The sequence below is a fragment of the Ursus arctos genome, unplaced genomic scaffold (assembly GCF_023065955.2).
Source record: "Ursus arctos isolate Adak ecotype North America unplaced genomic scaffold, UrsArc2.0 scaffold_14, whole genome shotgun sequence".
In the NCBI taxonomy this organism is placed as follows: domain Eukaryota; kingdom Metazoa; phylum Chordata; class Mammalia; order Carnivora; family Ursidae; genus Ursus; species Ursus arctos.
In genome coordinates, this window is record NW_026622808.1 from 11,432,198 (window position 1) to 11,452,286 (window position 20,089).

General features: G+C 60.1%; 1 protein-coding gene across 1 annotated transcript in view; it reads right to left on the reverse strand.

Annotated features, from left to right (window-relative positions):
- PITPNM3 (PITPNM family member 3) overlaps positions 1-20,089 on the reverse strand; it is a 53,903-nt gene that overhangs the window by 27,338 nt on the left and 6,476 nt on the right. Inside the window, 2 exon segments of the mRNA XM_057311244.1 lie at positions 3,938-3,985; positions 16,802-16,909. Of these exon segments, the coding sequence (XP_057167227.1) occupies positions 3,938-3,985; positions 16,802-16,909 (156 nt within the window).

The window sequence follows — 20,089 nt, forward strand, 5'->3', positions numbered from 1 at the left end:
ATTTTTCAAAAAAACGAGCGAACAAGTATTTTGTTCCCGCTTTAGACCCCTTCACTGTCAGAAGCCGAGGACGTCCCCGGCAAGGCACAGACGGCACACGGGCTCACGGGGACACACGCATCCTCGTGTGAAGGCGTGCACCGGTGCGTTCACACGCACACTGATGCACACACACGTCGGCACGCACACAGGCCACGTCGAGCACAGACGCGCACACACGCAAGAGGAATGCTCCCCAGGCGGCCGTCTGCCACCCAAGCTCATTAAAGCCGGCTAAATATAGCACGTCTGCAGCTGCGCTCAGCACGCTGCCCACACGGGCCAGGAAAAGACACCAGTTACCGGGTGGAGTGGGGAGGCCGGCTGCGGGCAGGGGGCTCCAGGGACTGCGTCGGGGGTGGGGGCTGGGGGGAGGGCGGCTGCGGGCAGGGGGCTCTGGACACCGCTCTGGGGGGCTGGGGGGAGGGCGGCTGCGGGCAGGGGGCTCCAGGGACCACGCCTGGGGGGGGCTGGGGGGAGGCCGGCTGCGGGCAGGGGTCTCTGGACACCACTCTGGGAGGCTGAGGGGAGGCTGGCTGCAAGCACACCGGAGGGGAAGCCCTTGGTGGTGGCCCCCGGGCATCTGAGCGGCTCGTCTGGTCACTGGCCACAGGCAGTGGGATGTGAGGTCAGGCCCCACACACAGTGGGGGTAGGTGGTGCTGAGTGGCCATACCTTCTCTGTCCCTTTCGGATGGCCACACAGGTGCCACAGGTGATGAGACCACAGAGCCAGGCTCAGTCAGGACGCAGACCGCGACAAGTCGGGGCTCTGCTGGAGGCCAGGGCAGAGGCTCAGTGGGGACGTCGGGACGGAGACCGTGGGTCAGAATGGAACGAGGACTGGCACTCAGCGTGCACTGTGGTCAGGTCTTGGTCCAGGGACGAGAAAGTTCAGGGTCCCCCCGCGCCGCCTGCAGCCCCCCCCCACAGGGACGGACGGACGCTCCAATTTCCCAGCGAGTTCCCGAGGAAGCCGTGGAGCGCCTGTGCGCTCCTTCCAGGAATGGGAGTGGGAGGGACGGGGTGGGCCGGTGGGAAGGGTGGCTGTGAGGTCACGCTGGAGAGGATGACGGGAGGTCTGCCTCGGTCCGGGGCTCTGGAGGAAGGGGTGCCATGGGGGGGCTGGGAGGTAGGGAGGCCAGCGTGGAGGCCGGCATGGAGGCCCGCAGGTCTGGGAGAGAGGCAGAAGTCAAGCAACATTTGGTTTTTGGCTTGAGTTTGTGGAAATGGTGCCGTTCACTTTGGACGGTGGAACAGAGCGAGGCTGGGGGAGCAGACGAGTCGCGGGTTCCCTGCGCCCAGTGCCAGGTCAAGCGGGACGTCCCGGAAGCCATGGGTATTTGGAGCAGGAGAACACGGCAGACAGAGGAGACCAGGGTGCACAGACAGCGACGGAAAACCAGAGAGCGCTACAGCGTCTGTGCTAACGGGGCTCTGCGGGCTCCACACGCACGCGTCCCGGGCCCTCTGTCCTCTGCCCCCAGGCTCCCTAGGTTCCCCAAACAGAACGATCGGGCCCAGGCAGAGGCAGTGGGCTGCCAGGCCGTCTGTGCAGCTGCGGACGACGGTGGGCACAGCCCCCGAGGAGGGAAGGCACCACATCAGCCACCCTGCGACCTCACGCCTTCACGGGGAGCCGGCCCAGGGGGACACACCTCTGTGCAGGGACAGCTGAGCGGCCGCAGGGCCTGCAGAGCCCCAAAAAGACAGAGCGGCGTGCAGTCCCGAGATTCATCCCCACGCCTGCACCAGGTGTGACAGTGGCCAGGCTCATGGGAAAGCCAACCACATGCAGGAACCATGACTACGTCCCGCCTGCGAGGTGCAGCCCCTCGGCCCCTCAGCAACTCTGGGAAGTAGGCGTTATGGTCATCTCTCCACAACGGAGTAAACGGAGGCTCAGAGATGTTAGGGAGCGTGCCCGGGCGGCACAGCACGGAATGAAGGAACAGGCCTTCAAACCCAGGCCCAGCTCCCTCACAGCTCAGAGGCCACGGCACCAGCCCCAGGACGTTCTGAGTCCTGATCTGGGGCAACTCATACCAGCCCCCACTTCGTTTCCAGCACGGTTTCAAAAACCGAGTAGGAACACTCGAGAAGGCGGTGGACGGGAAGAACCCCACGGACGGTAAAGCACGTCACAGAGTCACGGACTCTCACTCTGCCGATCCTGGATCACCGCGAACAGACCACCACGGACGACCACCGTCACCCCACTGCCGCAAGACTGCCCGAACGCCAAGCTCCGTGGACCGCACGGCACAGCGGGTGAACAGCAGCACCGCCAACCGGCCACACGCCCGCGAAGGCGCTCTATGCTGTCATTCTCGCTGTCCAAAAGCTGGCGCTAGACTCAGCCCACCGGCCCCGCGCCCACGTGCCCGCTCGTCCTCTCTGAGTAAGAAGATCCGGGAGGAGCAGACTTGCAGGACAGCCGTCAGCGCAGAACTCAGAATAAAATCGACAACCACGGTTTAAAAACAAATCAGAGACTTTGCCTCCACTTAAACACACGGTTTTACAGCTCGGTCCAGCCGCGGCAGACGTGGAGTCAGCCCGCGGGGTTCCCCCTGAGGCGGGTCCTCCCTCCTGTGCTGAGGAACGTGGCCACACCCCCGAGGGACCGGAGGTCTGACATCTCAGGGGGCCAGACTGGCAGGGAGAGACGCCCCTCCTGGGGCTAATTCTCAGAGGGGAAGGAGCCCTCCACCCGCAAACACCCAATCTCGGGGTTGAACCACCTCCTTCACACGCAGGCCAACCCTCCCCTGCCCTGAATCCCCCCAGGACGGACTGCAGACACCCCCACATTTCTCAGAGTAGCCGTTCCTAACCCACTGCCACTTTTCTCGTGGAAAACACTAGCTGGGGTCCGTGCCATGCACCCCCCGCAGTCTGTCCACTCCGGGCCGCGCGTGCACCCCCTGCGCTCCAAACCTGGTGCTTCCTTGGGGCCCTTCCTCTGGGGAGATGTGAAGGTACCGATCTCTCTGGGTATCACTCAGCACCTCTCTAGGCTGAAAGCTGGGTGCACGTTCTGACGCCGTCCCGCTCATGCTGAGCCCCGCGCACTCGCGGCCTGAGCTTTGGGGGTGCCCCGGACAGAGGAGCCCAGGCCTCCCGGCCCCTGACGGGCCTCCTCCACACCTGCCCCTGGGTGCAGAACACCTCCTCCCCACCGGCCCCAGGACGCGGGAACACAGACACCCTCCTGCAGCTGAGGGGTGGGCCAGCCTGGGGGGCGGGTGGGCAGCGTGGGCTGAGCCCCCAAAGTTACAACCATGGATCCAAACAGCAGGGGAGAGAAGAAGGGGTTCTGAGCCCCAATCTGCACCTTGACCCTCCCTGACCCCAGCCTCCGGAGAAACTCAAGAGTGTCAGCAGCGGACATGTGGCTGACATGGCCCACTGGGTCCACCCGAGTGTCCAGGGAGGATGTCCTCAGATCACAGTGTCACCCGCGGACATCTGTGCCAAGTGTCCCTGGCTCGGGCCCTGCGGGAAAGCTGGAGAAGCCCCATCAGACGGATGTGAAAGTCAAGGAGGACTTGGGGGTGGGCTCTGCACTCGTGGCCTCCGATGGGGGCCACAGACTGGAAGGGTCATGAGTGGGAACAGCCTTGACTCTGACCCCAGCACCACGTCAGCGTTTCACCTGAAGGACTTCTCAAAGGCTCGAAGGATCTGCGCCCCATTCCCGTCCTTTCTGCCCACAGGCACACACACACGAGGCTTTGTGGGGTCCCATCTACTCTGTCGGGCTCAGCCTCTGGCCCAGATGGGAACTCGGGACCCCGAGCTCAGCTCCCAGGGCAGGGAGGGGCCCCAGGCCCATGGAGGCTGGACCCACCCGGGGTGGGGGGAGACAAGCCTGCTGGGGGTCAGGCTTAACTCACGCTGCTTCTCCTGGAGGGCGCTGGAAGTGCACGGGGCGCTCCCGTCTCCTGCAGAGAAAGAGAAGACACGTGAGCAGGCTCCCCATCACTGCCGTGGACGCTGGGAGGCCGCGGGGGGCTGCTGAGGGCCCCCTCCCGGAGCTGGGGGTGGGCAGAGGTCTCCCCCTCTTCGTGCACCACAACGCACGGACCCAGGGGACACAGGGCCTGGCCTCCCCTCCTCCCGCCGTCCCAGGGCAGCTGCTCATGTGAGGCTGTCCTCTCTGTCTGAGGACAGTCAGCGTGCAGACACCCGCTGGGCCCTCTCCTAGCTCCTCCCCCGCGTCAGCTCTGGATGCCCCGGACCACCCCCGCCCCAACCCCACCTCAGCCAAGGCACCACTTTGCCCCCAGCCTGCGGCCCCCCTCATCCCCACACAGTCGGTCCCTAAGCCCCGCGGGGTCTGCCTCTGAGACTTGGGCCCCACAGCGGAAGGGACGTCTGTGTTGTCCACAGGTGTCCCACACCTGGCTCCCCACGTGCGTGACTCGGCCGAGCTCCGTGGACAGCCTCCCCCATCAGGAGAAGCCGTTCTCTGCAGTTTTGAGAGTCCCACAAACTCCTTGTTGACAATGCGGGAAACACTCAGACATAGAGAAGGAAGAAATCATCTTATGATCCCGTCGCGGAGAGAAAGCTGGTGATGCCCTCGCGCCCGTCCTTCCAGGCCCTTTTCCACACGTGACGTCTGGGCCTGCTGCGACCACGTCAGCGCAGCGGGCGGGGCCCTGTCACTTGTCCCCGAACCCTCTGAGCAGACCCCGGGCTGGCGGCTGGAAGGCATCGCAGACGACAGCAAAGCACAAAATACACTTTCTGTACCTCACGTCCGACCAAGTCACGACACCCGTGAACATCCTCCCAAGGCCGTTAGAAGAGCGTTCTGCGGGGGGATAGATCCCCCTGACCTTAAAATGACCGTGCCGGAGGGAAGACGCAAAATCCCACCATCGTGCTTACGGCCACAACCAACAAAATGCTCTTCGTGCATTTTTAATGACTTTCTTAAAAGCATACACCCACGGGAGGGGAAGTCGGGTCCACAGGCAGGGAAGGGTGGGCCCCGGCCTGCACGCGCCACGGGGCACCTGCCATCGCCCGCCTGCGCTGTCTCCGGTCACCAGACTCATCCCTGGACGCGGGCTTCACCCAGGCCACTCTCCTGCTCGTGGGCCCACCGTGGCTCCCCTCCATCGAGGTCTGAGCCAGGCAAGCAAGCGTCTCGGGAAAGCGGCCCCTGGGCACCTGCTCTGCCCTCCTCTGCCCCCACGCCCTCCACCTTCAGACGCCGTCTCTGAGTTGCCGCACCCCTTTCCTGCACAGGTCAGAGCGCTCGGCCCTGGAACGCCTGTCTGCCCTCTGCCTCCTTCCTCTGTCAGACCTGCGGTGCCCTCTCCCCAGAGCCTCAGTGCTCAGGACCTCTGTCCTCAAGGGTCAGCCCTGGGCCCCAAGGGCCAGCACACGGCCACGGTCAGCGGAGGCCAGCTTCCTTCCTCAAGCCCACTGCTCCTCCACGGGAAGGCTCTGAAAGGAGACGAAGACGGAGGCCCCAGGAGCCCCCAGACCCAGCTGGCCAGACCCCAGCCCACGGGGGCCCAGGCGGTCAGAGCTCTGTGCACAACACATGTGGGGCCTCGGTGCTCACATCTACCCCACCAGCTGAACGGCCCACCGGCTCCGCCCTCTCCACGTCCCAGGACCAGCTGAGGGATGGCAGAGAAGGGGCCCGACCAGGGTCTGGGGAGTGAGGCAAGCGAAGCAGAGGCCACACCTCCAGCCTGAGAGCTCCAGCGACCCCTGGGGCAGGGCTGAGAGCTCCAGCTTCCTGAGCAGGTCCGAGTTCTCTGAAGGAAAGGTGTCTGCTGTGTCCCCAAGGACCCCCATTCTCCACGGCATGGCACAAAGCCACCTCCAGACCTCTCCTGGGACCCAGATCGCCCTTCCCCTGCAAAGCTACTCCCCCTTCCCCTGCAGAAGGCAAAGAAGTTCGCCTTCTCCCACCAGCCATCTAGGGACGACTGCTCTCTGGCCAGCCCAGAGCCGCCTCCCCTGCGAGTGAAGCTCCCCCAGAGCATCTGCAGCCCCTCCCTCTGCCCGCCAGGGCCACCTCTGCAGCTCAGGTCCTCACGGGAGTCCCAACCCACCGCCTTCCCCCCAGGCCCGGACCTGAGTGCTCACAGAGGCTGGCAGCAGTAGACAGGGGAGCCACAGAGCTGGGGTGCGGGCTCCCACTGACTCGCTCTCACTGTGTGACCTAAGGCAAGCCACCCTCCCTCTCTGGGCCTTGGTCTAGCACCGTGGCCCGAGCTCTCGGGTCCCCGTGCACACTCAGGTGCAAACACCCGTATGCAGATCCCGGGCCCTCCTGGGCCAGCGTGTGCCCCTGGGCAGGTCACTTAACCTCCGCGTGCCTCAGTCTCCTGCCCCATAACCTGGGGAGGGCGGTGGTGCCCAGCTCAGGGGGCGCTCACACGTGTAGAGCCCTGTGCACGCAGCCCGGCGCACAGTGAGCGCGCAGCAAGTGGTCCTATCTGCTTCCCGACTCCCAGCAACTGCGGCAGGATGTGCCCCGTGTCCGTCAGGACCGCGGGCAGAGGAGGAGGGACAGAGTCAAGGTCACTGCTGTGCGTGGGTCATGCCAGAGCCCGGGCGTGAGAGGGGCACACGGAGCGCAGGGGCCCAGCCTCACAGAGGAGCCCGCAGCATGAAGAGGCGGCCACGGCGGTGGCAGCTTCCCGTGCTGAGCCCGCAGATGCCACAGGAGCGAGGAAGACCCACTGCCAGGCCTGCAGGTCAGCTGAGACCAGCGTCACGTCCGAGCCCCATCAGGCCCGCAGGGAATTCAGCTCCCACTTCCCAGACACACGGGGCCCAGCGTGGAGATTAAGACCGTCAGGCGCTGAACACCTTCCACCTGCCCAGCGTTGGGGGCGGGGCGCGGGAGGCCGAGGGGGACTCATTCCAACCCGGGGGCTCTGGGGACGCGTGCGGCACAGCCGCGATGAGACAGTGCCCCCCGTGCCGCGTCCAAGGAAGCACGGGGTTGTGGCAGAGCCTGGCCCGGGCGGGAGGCCCAATTCCTGGGGCGGAAGCTGAGCCCCAGAGAGGCTGAGCCCAAAGCCAGTACTTTGGCCGGCTGCTCTGCCCTGAGACACACCGGGGTATGTGCCCCGGACCCCAACCCTCCCCCACCCAGGCCCCTGTGGGCAGGTGCAGGGAGGGGAGGCTGGGTAGGGCTGGGAGCCAGAGGGCAGGAGACATGCAGGGACTCAGGCACTCGAGCCAAGCGCCAGCCCCAGGGCACGCTCGCGCCCCAGCCCGTCTGGCGACACTCAACAAAACACAGATTGGAAGATAAAACTACTCAGAACTGAGAACATTGGCCCCGAACCCAGGGCCCTTCAGAGCACTGGTCGCAAGCCGTGACCACGGCACAGACACAGGGGCGTTTCTTGGGCACCCACTACGTGCCCAAGCCCGAGGGGACGGGAGGAGCGGAGCTGAGGGACAGGCCTGGTCTGACTCATGACCATCCTGTTCTCGCGCCAGGTTCTAGGAGTGACTCACCGAGATGGTTTCTGAGCCGCTGACACCATAAAACACTTTCATTACCAGAGAGAGAGCAGGGCTTGTATCCCAGGCAGGATTTCAGTGGCCATAATGCCGGGTAGGGAGGTGGACCGGGGCTGTGGAAGCCAGGGGCCGGGAAGCAGGGGTGCAGAGCAGGAAGGAGCCAGAGAGGAGGGCCCCTGCAACGCCAGTGTCCCCAGGACACACGCAGGTCACCTGGGAGGAGGAGGGACGCCGGGCAAGAAGCAGAGCCAGCCCCAGGACCCTGGGCTCGGCTGCGGCAACCAGAAGGCTTTACGGTTCCCCACCTGCTAATCGCCGAGATTCCACACCTGCCCACCACAGGCCCCCTTCCCAGAGAAGGAAACCGAGGCTCAGAAGGATAAAGTCGCACCCAGTTTTTAGATCTGGCCCCTCCAGACACCCCAGTCTGCTGGGGGCTCGTCCTGTGACCCCGGCCCCACGGGGGCTCCTGAGACGGCTCAGGCAGTGTGGACAGTACTTCCTACCGGGGTGGGGGGTGTCCCCGGGGAGTCTGGGCACTGGGTGTCTCCTGTGGAGAAGCCTGAGCTGGGCATCGAGGGGTCTGGAGAGGCCACAGGTCTGACCCCAGGGCAGGAAGGAGCCGGCGGTGGGAGGAGGTGAAGCCTGGATCCCCAGGCAGGCGGCTGGACTCTCTTCCTCGGCTGCTGTGAGCCCCGGCTTCCTGCCGGGAGGGCTCCCCAGGGAGGACCAGGAAGCAGAGAGGCACCAGCTCGTGCTCACTGCCTGACGAGACCCCACTTGGCCCCACGGCCGCACCCCTGCCCCAGCCTTCTTCAGATGCGGGAACTGCCAGAAACTCCTGCAGACAGGACAGCAGCACAGGGGGGTGGGACGGAGGGCAGGGCCTGCGGGTCCCCAGCGCACAGGGCCTGCATCCCCATCTCCCCACAGACGCGGTCTCCCCTCCCCACCCCCTTCCAACAACCCAGGGGCGCCCACCCCCGGAGCAAGAGAAGCATTTCCACCACACACCTGAGACGGAGCCTCGGGGAGCATTTCGGCAGCCCGGCCCTGCAGAAGAAGGCGCTAGGCATTCTCCCCATGGCAGTGGCAGGGAGGGAGGGCAGAGCTGACGCCCTGGGCTGAGAGAAAGACCCCCACCCCCCTGCTCGGGGCACCCCCACACACACCGAGCCTCCCGCCTCCACTGAGCTGCAGGGTCAGGCTCCCTCATGACCTCTCACCTGGCCCCCCGCACCCCTGCACACACTCCCGAGCCCTCCTATAGCCTTCTCCTTGGCTTCCAGAATTAACTTTCTAAAAAGTGGCTCCTGCTTAAGCTATCCCATGGGTCCCCAGGGCACCCCCGGGAAGGCCCCGACTCCTTGCCAATCCAGGCCTTTGGCGTCAGCGTCCCAGCCCCACCCCTCACTGTCCCCAGCCCGGTACCTCACACCCCGACTTCAGGCGAGAGGAACCCTGTGTGCTTCCCCGATTTCCTTGCGGCTCGTCCCCCCCGCCCCCCGCACTTTGCACCTGCGGCTCCTTCTGCCCACCCGGGGCACCCTCATGGGTCTGTGCAGAGCCCAGCAGGGCCTCCTGGCCGTGCATGTCCCTGCTCGCGCTCCACGTCCCTCGGACCCCACTCTCGGGAGCGATCAGCTCACTGGACTGTGCCTGCCCCACCCCCGGCCGTGGCCGTCAGCGTGTCCCCAACATTGGCCAGCGCAGAGTGAGTACCAGCACACGTGAGCCGAATGCACGGCGAGGGAGGGAAGGCATGAATGTGCGGGGAGCCCGTCACCGCTTCGGGTCCGGAGAGGCAGGGCTGTACGTAGCAGGCCGGTCGGCACTGCTCACGACAGCCCCCCAAGCCGTGCAGGGCAGCATGGAGGCGGTCTGGGAGAGGCTGGGCATCAGGAAAGCTCCCAGAGAAAGTGCTCAGCGATCAGCAAGCAGCCGCCCAGCGGCTTCGGCTAGAACACCAGGCGAGCAGGAGAGGAGGGAAGCATGGCCTGGAAGTGAGGCACACAGAGTCGAAGACGGCCTTGGGAACGGTCTGACAGCCCCCCACAACGTCCCGGGGGAGCTGTCCCACGGCTGTTTCATTCCTGCGGTGATGGTGAGCTTACTATCCCCGGACAGTTACAACGGCTGGAGGGAAGGTGAGAAGCAGACTGATGGCCTCCGTGCCGGCGGGGGGATTTACCCGTCATCCCTCAGACAATGAAAACCCCCATGCTGGCCTCACCGTGGAATGAAGTCACGGGGTTTACAGCACAGCGGGGCCGAATAGAAACGGTAAACTGACAACAGGATCCAGGCTTTTTCTCCTGCCCCAAATCCCCAGAAAATGACACCAAATATTTTCCTAGGAATTGGTCTTTAGCGCTACTGTCAAATAGGAAGGGGGTGTCTTCGGCAGACCAGACACTGTCAGGCACCCCAGGAGGTGGGCTGCGGACGGAACGCATGGGGGAGTCAGGCTGGAGACGGGGTTTGCAGGGCCCATGCAAAATGAAAGCGTGGGGACCCTTGTTCAAAAATGCTAAGAATTTTACGACGACGAGAACAGAGCATAAAATCAAGCGTGAGAGCCCTGTCGGCATGGAGCTTCGTAGGACTGTGAAGGCCAAACATCTGGAATGCCGACCGAGGAGCCACAACCCGCATCCTGCATGGAAGGCCTGTGGCCAGAGGAGGGGCAGCTCCGGGGAAGAGCAGACTCATCGACGGAAAACCGGGAGAAAGGAAGCTTTTGCAAGCGCCTGGGCCTGCTGGTCCCCCTGCTGACCCCGCCTGTGCCGAGCTGAGGCATCTGTCTTCAGGTACGGGAAGGGCCCAGCGCTTGAGGAACAGGACACCCTGGGAAGCTAAAAATACCAAGAAGAAGGAACCAGAAGCTGACATCACCCAGCTGCATGTTCTGCCCTCCCCGATAATTAGATGACAGCTGTTTGCAATAAACAGACACGTCCCATCACCCAGCGATAGGCTAAGGGGGGTGCGACTACGAAGGCGGGTACACAGACAGTGTCACCCAATATCACCGGGAAACCAACAGCGTGGAAGAGAGACGCCAAGCTCAGTGAGGGAGGCGAGTCCAGGGAAATGGATCTGTGGACCCCTGGGCCAGGTAGTGGCACCATAACGAACGGCCCTCCGATCTCAGCAATCACCATCAGGACCGAAAGGGTAGTTAAAACACAGATTCAGTGAGTCTGGGAGGGGGGCTCCAAAATTCACATTTCTGACAAGTGTCCAAGTGATGCTGATGCTGTCGGTCCAGGGACCACTCTTTGAGAACCACATTATCTAGACCCAAGGCGTAAGCCAGAGTCAGGGGAACGACGGGGACGATAAAACAGCTCTCTGGAAAAGGGAAGGCAGAGAAGGTGGTCGGGGACGCCTGGGCAGTGCCTGCTTCCCTCCTGCCAATAAGAATGTGGCCTCGATGACACTCCGTTTGTTCTTAAAACAAGATTGTAAGCAGGTCCTTAAGGGACAGCTCATACACTGTTAATATAAATTATTCTGGAAGACATATGCAAACTCGGAGCATAAAAGATTAGCAACGTGGCAAGGACCAAGAGGAATACAGCCCAGGAATGCAAGGCTGTTCAACATATGCAAATCAATCATGGTAACAGAAAACAGGACAAAACCCCATGATCACCTCAATACACGCAGAAAAAGCATTTGGCAAACCCCAACACCCTTTCACAATAAAAGCACTGCTCAAACCCAGAATAGGAGGGAACTTCCTTGACCAGGTAAATGACAACTACAAAAAAAAAAAAAAAGAAAGAAAGAAAGAAAAAAAAAAACAACCCAGCTAACATCATATTTCACAGCAGAAAACCAAAAACTCCACTGAAGATCGGGAACAAGAGATGTCAGCTCTCACGTTTCTATTCAGTGTTATACTGGAGGATCTAGCCGGGCAAATTTAGGCAAGAAAAGGAAATAAAAGGCATCCAGGTCGGAGAGGAAGAAGTAAAACTACCAGTTTGAAGGTGACGTGGTCTCATATATAGAAAATCCTAAGGAATCCTCCCCCAAAAATAAACCTAATAAATGACTTCAGCAAAGTTTCAGGATACGAGATGACATACAAAAATCAATTGTGTTTCTATATACTTGCAAATAATCCATAAATGAAATCAAGAAAATAATCCAGTTACAGTAGCATCAAAAAGAATAGAATACTTTGGGATAAATTTAACAAAACAAGTGCAAGACTTGTACCCTGAAAACTACAAAATGTCACTGAAAGAAATTAAAGAAGACCTAAACAAACAGAAAGATATCCCATGTTCATAGATTGGAAGACTAATATTGCTAAGATGGCGATACTCCCCAAATTGATCTACAGATTCAACAGAACCCCTATTAAAATCCCAGCTGGATTCTTTGCAGAAATGGAGAAGCTGATTGTAAAATTCATACGGGAATACGAGGAATCCAGAATAGCCTAAATAAACTTGCAAAACAAGAGCAAAGCACATGGATTCCTGCTTCCTAACTTCAAACTTACCACAAGTGCACAGTAATCAAGACAATGTGGTATTGGCCTGAGGATACACACATTATCAGTAGAATAGAATTGAGAGTCCAGATATAAATCCATATGCTTATGATCAATTGATTTTTGACAAGGAGGCCAAGACAATTCAAGAATTGTCTTTCCAGGGTACGTGGGTGGCTCAGTCAGTTAAACATCTGCCTTTGGCTCAGGTCATGATCTCAGGGTCCTAGGATTGAGTCCCATGTTGGGCTCCCTGCTCAGCGGGGTGTCTGCTTCTCCTTTTCCCTCTATTCCTCCCCCCTACTCATGCTCTCTCTCTCTCTCTTGCTCTTGCTCTCTCTCAAATAAATGAATAAAATAAAATAAAAATTGTCTTCCCAATAAACCGTTTCAGCACAACTGGTTACCGACAGGCAAAACAATGAAGTTGAGTCCCTACCTCACATTCTATATAAAAATGAACTCAACGTGGATCAAAGACCTAAATGTAAGAGCTGAAACTATAAAACTCTTCAGGGAAAACAAAGGGTAAATCTTCATGATTTTGCATTAGTTGATGGTTTGTTAGTTATGGCCTCAAACACAGAAACAATAGGAGCAAAAATAGGTAAACTGTGCTTCCTCAGAGTTTTAAAAATTTGTACTCTAAAAGGTATTATCAAGAAAGTGAAAAGCCTGGGGGCACCTGGGTGGTGCAGTCGGTAAGCGTCTGCCTTCGGCTCAGGGTGTGATCCTGAAGTTCTGGGATTGAGCCCCACATCAGGCTCCTCCGCTGGGAGCCTGCTTCTTCCTCTCCCACTCCCCCTGCTTGTGTTCCCTCTCTCGTTGGCTGTCTCTCTCTCAAATAAATAAATAAATAAAATCTTTAAAAAAAAAAGTGAAAAGCCACCCACAGAATGGGAGAAAATATTTGTAAATCATATAACTGATAAGGGTCTAGTAGCCACAATATATAAAGAACACTTACAAGTCAACAAGAGAAAGACAAACAACCTGATTTTAAAACGAGCAAAGGATGTGAACAGACACATCTTCAAAGATGAGCAACGGCCAGCAAGCACATAAACATATGGTCATTATTGGTCATTAGGGAAATGCAGACCCAAACCAGCAATCGTATGCCACGTCGTACCCACTAGCACAGCGATAATCAGACAAGAGACAATGACAAGTGTCGGCGAGAACGTGGATTCGCGTGAACTCTGGTACAACACCGGTGGGAAGGGAACGTGGGGCAGCCCAGCCCTCCCAGTCCTGGGTGCGTGCCCAAGGGAACCGTACACGAATACTGACAGCAGCGTTACTCAAAACGGCGAAAAAGTGGGAACAACCCAAACGTCCACCAGCTGATGAACGGATGACCGCTATGTGGAACTATCACTCATTTCAGACGTTCGGGTTGGTGCCACAGCACGAGGCGTCTCCGAAGCATGATGTGAAGGCAGACGGCAAACACCAAAGGCCACGTGGTGTTGGATTCCACCTACACGAAATTCCAGGGTTCCGAGGAGAGAAAGATGGGGCGTGACTGCTGACAGGTACGGGATTTCTTTTTGGGGAGATGCAACGTGCGGGAACTAGGTAGTGGTGATGAAGGCTCAGCTTCCTGAAAATACAAAATATACAGAAAGCCCTGAATTGTGCACTTCAAGACAGTGGGGTCTACGGTCCGTGAATTACGTAAAGAACTTGGCAGGACCTACTTTCCTTGGATAACGTTAATGGCAGCCCTGCGCTTCCTGAGATCTCCAGACTCAAGCTCCTGCCTGTTCTGTGTCACAATCTCACTTCGAGATCTTTGGCTAATTAGCCCACACTGAGGTGCGTGTGGTCTCTTTCCATCCACTTCTAACCCACCAGGAGACTCTGGAACTTAAAAGGACAGGAAGACAGAGACCTTACGAAGCACAGAATGAGTCCGTGGCACCCATGGGTCAATATCAGGTTGTTAGGGAAACAAGCCAGAACACACGGAAATAAAAAGATGATCGTCTCATAAAAAAAAAAAAAGCAAAAACCCCCCCACAAACTGCACAGAAGAGCTGACCAGACGAACGGCAACAGCTGGAGGACGGAACCGTGAGCTGCTGCTGGGGTTAGAGCCGAGGGGCATTTCAAGAGCCCAGCAAGGACCAAGAAATAAGAGCAGGAAGGGCCAGGGGAGACCGGGTCTGGCCTGTCTCTACGGTAAGTCTGGAAGGGGAAACAGAGAAAGAAACACCTGAAGAAATAATAAAACGTGTGTGCGTGTGTGCAGACACATAAACACGCGTGTATCATACACCATGTACGGTACGGAGATACGCGGTTACGTTGTAGCAGATATTACCTATATTGCGTATCTAACATGTGTCATACATGTATGATATCTAACATGTATCTAACATGTATCATAGATTGCACTGTGTATAAAGCGTATGTGAAACATCGGGGGCCGTCAGGAACGCGGAGAGCACGAAGCGGCTTCAGGCGTCCAGCAGAGCCAAGCAGCTCCAGGGCTTCCCTGGAGCCCAGGGAAGAGGTCGTGGCTGGAGATGGACTTGGGGTCACCACTGAGGGCGGCGGCGACTTCCCAGGCTGGTTTCAAGGGCAGCCTTCTCCTAAAGCGCCCCCGGAGCTTCTGCCGCCCAGAGTCGTGCCCGGGGCCTCCCTCCCGAGGCCCCACGCTCAGCACCCTCCTGCACGGGGTGACCGTGGCCAGGACCCCGCTCCTCCGCGGCTGCAGGAGGCCGTGCCCACACCGAGCACAGGGGCAGCCCGTGTCGTGGCCGATGAACGGCTGGCCAGGGAAATGAACGCGTGTGTCCTGCCCTACGGACAAATCACTTCAAGAATTCCCAGGGGCTGGAGACACAGCGGGTTTCCTCTCCTCACCCTCCCCTGCTCCCTCCTGCTCCCCACTGCCCACGGGGAGGAAACAGCATCAGCATCATAGCTCTGACCACTGCACCTCTCCCAGCGAGCCTGCCACGTGCCTGCCGAACGCACTTGTCCCGGCATTACGATGACCCGGTACGGATCGCACCTGGCAAGTCCTGACTCACTTAATCCTCACAACGCCCGTACTAGCCCCACTCTGCTCACGAAGGTCCCATGAGTTCGCCTGGCCTGCAGAGCCACGTTCGTGCCCAGACCACGGGAGTGCCCAAAGCTCTCCCTTTGCTCTCCTCCCCCTGCCCTCCTGGCTCTGGCTGCCTCGCCTCGCCCCTCCCCAGCTCATACTGTGCTGAGTCACGCTCTCTGGCCCCCAGTGGGGGCGGGGGTGGGAAGAGGATAGCCAGGTGGGCCGGGAGTGCAAGGCTGGGTTCGTCTTATGGCTACTGAGCACCATCCTGGGGAAGCACGTGGAACCTGAGACCCCTTCTGGGCCCATCCAGGGTTTGGGGTGAAGGCAAGAGCAGGCCTAGGGTCCATCTGCAAATGCACGGCTGTGACAACTAGGGCACTGCCTCTGGACGGGCCCTGGGGACCAGACTCGAGCCTGCCCTTCCTGGGAATGTGCCAGTAACCCCAGGGCCTTTCTTGAAGACCTCACTACCTGCAGAGGCCCTGAACCCCGCCTCAGTCCAGCTGGGAATCAGGACGCAAGGGATCTGAGCGCGACCTCGGCAAGACGCAGCTTCTGTAAGCCTGGGATCCTTCATCTGTAGAATGAACACGCACCCCAGTGTGTCCTTTTCTCAGGACAGCTCTTGGGCACGGGGAGAGCGCCAAAGGGGCGGGGGGGGGAGGTGGCTTGAGGAAGCGGCTACGGGCACGACACCAGAACAGCCCTTCTCTCGGGCTGGGCCAGGACCATCTCACAGAACGCCTCCAGAGGGGACAGCCTGGCCCAGCCCATGAGTGAGGAATGACGGGGCTGGGAAATGAGGAAGAGATGCCATACGGGGTGAGAGGAGGGACAGGGAAAACCAGCCTGGGGACAACACGTACAGAGGTTAGTACCCTGGACCCCAGGTGGGGGTCTAGGTCTGCCCCTCGCTCCTGAATGACAGCCCCTCTCGGATGATACGACCTTCCCGCTAAGCTGTCCCACGCCCCTCGAAGTCTGGCTCCGTAGCTTCGTAGACAGGCCCCTCCCCCGCCAGGCCCAGGCCCAGACCCCCTGCGCAAGCCTGACCCCTTACGTCTTGTCTTGTCCTGTGTCACCGTCACAAGGCAGTGGCCCAAGCTCGGTCACCGTGGCTGCACCCCACCGCACACGTGCACACAGTCGGAGCTCCACGAACATTCAGTTAGTGATGCGGAATGGCCAAACGGGCAGGAGGCCTGAGAGGACGGGCCTGCTCTGTGGATCAGCTCCCGGCCAAGCTCGCCCCCATAAAAAGCCTCCTGGACTAACCCCAGCCACACACTCCTTCAACCACTCGGCCCACGGAAATTACCGTCCGCCCTGTTCCCCTTTCCGGCTCCTTCCCAGAGGCTCTCCACCTGCCACCCCAGCTTAACCAGCTCTGCCAACACCAGGGGCCTGGCGCCCTGCCCCTAGGAACGCATGCCCCCGGCGGTCATCTCACGGGCATGGGAAGCGCGTCTGCGCGGCACAGAAAGCCCCGCATGGGAGCCCTCGGGGGTTCACGCAGGGCGCAGCGCGCAGGGACCGTAGATTCCAGCAGGGGAGGCGCCCAGAGAGACACGTGACTCTTCCAGAAGATGCGAGTTCCAGCCGCGGGCGCCCGCACGCCGGCCCCCTGCAGCGCGCACGTGCACCCGCCCCGGGCCCCCAGAAGCGGAGTCTCACCCTCATGCCCCTCCAGCTTCCCCATGGTCTCCATCTGCTCCGCCAGGTCGTTGGAATTCCACTGGCTCATTCCGATGAGGATGGCATTCTTCCCTTCGGCCACCTCCTCTGTGGACGGAAGCAGAGGCGGGCATGAGCACGCGGGGTGTCCAGGTGACCCTACCCGCTGAGGCGGACTTCTGCTACCGAAGGCGTCTGTGTTTGTGGACAGCTACGACACATTCCGGAAGCTTCCACCGCGAGCAGGCCTTGCTGCTGCACCCTACGGGGCCCCCACAGGCTGCAGCCAAAGAAAGGAACAAGGGGACGGTCAGGAGAGAGGCTGAAAACCTCACCTGTGTTTCCGTTCCTGCCACCAGGACTGGTATTTCCTGAGAGGAAGTGTGTTTGGAAGGAAAAGGAAAGCCATGCCCCTTGCTAGCAGCTTCCCTTTGGGTAAGTAACTTGACTTCTCTGAGCCTCAGTTTTCCCATCAGAAAAATGGGTGCAGCAAGGTCCACCCCACAGAGCTGCCACGAGGATTCAATGAGGTAATGGGGTAAAAGTCTCAGTGCACGGGGGGTGCTGGTTGATAAAACAGTACGGTTATTCCTCCACATGAGAAGGGGGTTGCCACCGGTATTTGGGGTCTGAGTGGGGCAGGAGCGGCTCTGTTGTACCTGGGAGGGCAGAACACATCTGCTCTGAGCAAGCCTTGAGCTCTACAGAACCCTTGGCTCTCACGTCAACGTTAGGAACCCAGTAATGCCTCCGTCCTCCCCACCGCCCCCTCAGCCCCATCTCCATCCATGCCCTTCCCCGGAAGAGCTCAGATTACTCTGAAGGAGTCAGTGGGGCCGTGTTCCCCAACCACACTGAGCACAGGCCGCTGGGTCCCACACGTCAGCGGCACTCACCTGCTGCAGCCCCTTGTCCCAGAGAGGGCATTTCCTCCAGAAAGAACCCGCAGGTATCCCCTGGTCCTGCTTTCAAAGGTACGGGCCTTCCTGGCGAAGAGCGCTGTGCCCCCTCTCATAGGGTGGACGTTAACAGGTGGGTAAGGAGAACCCTCAAGCTCATGACAACCGTGAATAAGGGGACAAGACCCATTTCGCGGCCAAAGATGGTGCCAAGATGGCGGAGCTGGAGCCTGGGGAGCTGTCCGGAGTTCTGACCACTCCAGCGCCCCGCGCTCGGACCCACTTCCTGCGGGGACCCCGGCTCCTGCCCAATGGACTCTCCTAGCTGATGTGTTCAACCACACTTCCCAAGTGTTCGCTCTGCACTGAGACTGTTGTAAGTGCTTCGCAAACATCCCCTCAAGTAACCCTCGTGACAACACTCGAAAGGTAACAGTCATTATGTCCATTTTATAGACGAGGAAAGTGAAGCAGAGAGCAGTTGAGGACCTTGTCCACGACCACTGGCCAGAACCGGGGCTTAAACCCAGGCGTACTGCCTCAAGAGCCCTCCGATCCTGACAGGCTGCCCTGGACATCCTGTGTCGGCTGCCCAGTCCCCCAGCCAGGCGCCACATGTGCCCAGACCATTCCCGCGCACAGTGCGCTCCATCCCGGCACATGTCCACGCCCGTAGGCAGCGCTGTGTTCTGGGCAGACCCCCGGCCGGATTCCAGTCCGGACTCTGCCCCACGTGTCGCTCAGCTGTTCCCGTCCTCGTGTCTCCTCCATGGGGCTCTGGTTCGACAGCCCTTCCCAGCAAGCTGTCCTGATGACGGGGGATGACGCCCCAAATCTGTCAGGCTGCAGGGGCCCACGTGCGGTCGGAAGGTGTCAGATGGCGCTACCCTTGGGGGGCAGGACCACCAAGGGGTTAAGAGCTCCGCTCTGGGGTTCGGCAGACTCTCTTCAACCCTGGACACCGTCTGCGGGCTCTCGGACCTCAGACAGTAGTGTGTGCTCTACAGACCTCAGTCTTTCTCACCGTAAAACCACGTCATGGCACCAGGGGCTGCCCTGGGGTTAGACAAGGTCACGAAGGTGAGGTGTCTGCAGGCATGATGACCTCAGGCAGAGTACAGGCCTGGAGAACAGCCCGTGACGCTAACAGCCATCACCCCCGCCACTGCCCCAGAGCAGGCTCTGCCCCGACCCCCCGCTCCAGCTAAGCCACCGCTGGCCCTGGGGCGTCCCGGCCGAGGGGCAGGCAGCGCGGGCAGGATCGGCCTGTGCCCACCTTGAGGGCCTGGTCCCCAGCTCGGTTTCCCAGGCACAAAGGGGCTCACCTGTTTGTGCGGCGTGAGACACGACCCCTATTCCCCCGGAACCCAGCTTTGTGAGAAAACACAGCCCTGAGTCCTTCTGACACAGTAAGACAGGCCACACAGCAGCACTTGTCTACATAGCCTATCCCGATTCCTCTACACAGCTTGAGCCCCACCTGAGGTGTGTGCAAGGTGGTCAGAGCCCCGGGGGCCCCAGGGCTCAGCGCGGGGCCCCCGCCTCTCCCGGTCCACCGCCCCTTGGTCTCTCTTTTCAGCAAGGGCACTGTCCTTGCAGACTCGCCACTGTGTCCCTGTGCATGGTGTCGCCCGCCCCACGGAGCTCGGCTCTCACCTGCACCCCTGCTCCCGCCCCATTCCTCTTGGGCTGCAGCAGCCCCCCCTGCCACGCTGTCCTCCACCACCCAGGGCAGGCCTTGCTCTGGTTTCTCCATCCCTGTGGGTCCTTCTTGCTGTTCTTCCTTCTCCCTCTGGGTCTCTCTCTCTCTCAACAACCCCTGGTTCACTCCTGGGGAGCCACCCTCCCTCACTCTGCTTTCTGGAATCTTCCATGGCCTTCTCGCGCTCTCTGCCCCCCACCCACCCTTCGACCTGCTTTCTCCCCCTCCCAGGCCTCCCTTCTGCCTGCTCTCAACACTCAGCCTGGGACGCTTTACTCTGCCAACAGTGGGCTCCTTCCCGAGGGGACGCACGCGCACACACGCATGCACACACATACACACCAGGAGCCTCGTGGCCGCTGTCTCCTCTGCGTCCCCTCACTGTGGTACGTGCCGCCCGGCAGGGCCCACAGAGGCCACGAGGAGCTGGTTGGACGAGTGCCCTGGTTATTGATTTTGCATTTCGACTTCCGAAGGCTGGCCCTGCATGCTGATCCTCACCCCGGTGACCTCTGGGGCGGGCGGTTTTGCACCCACTTCACCCCCACGGAGCCCCAGTCCCTGCCCAGACCGGGTGCTGGCTCCATCACCCCAGGCCTGACCCCAGGTGGACTTGGACCCAGATCCGAGCCTGGGTCCAGCCATTTACACACAGCCTCGCTTCTTCCCACCGCAGGGCCTCAGGAC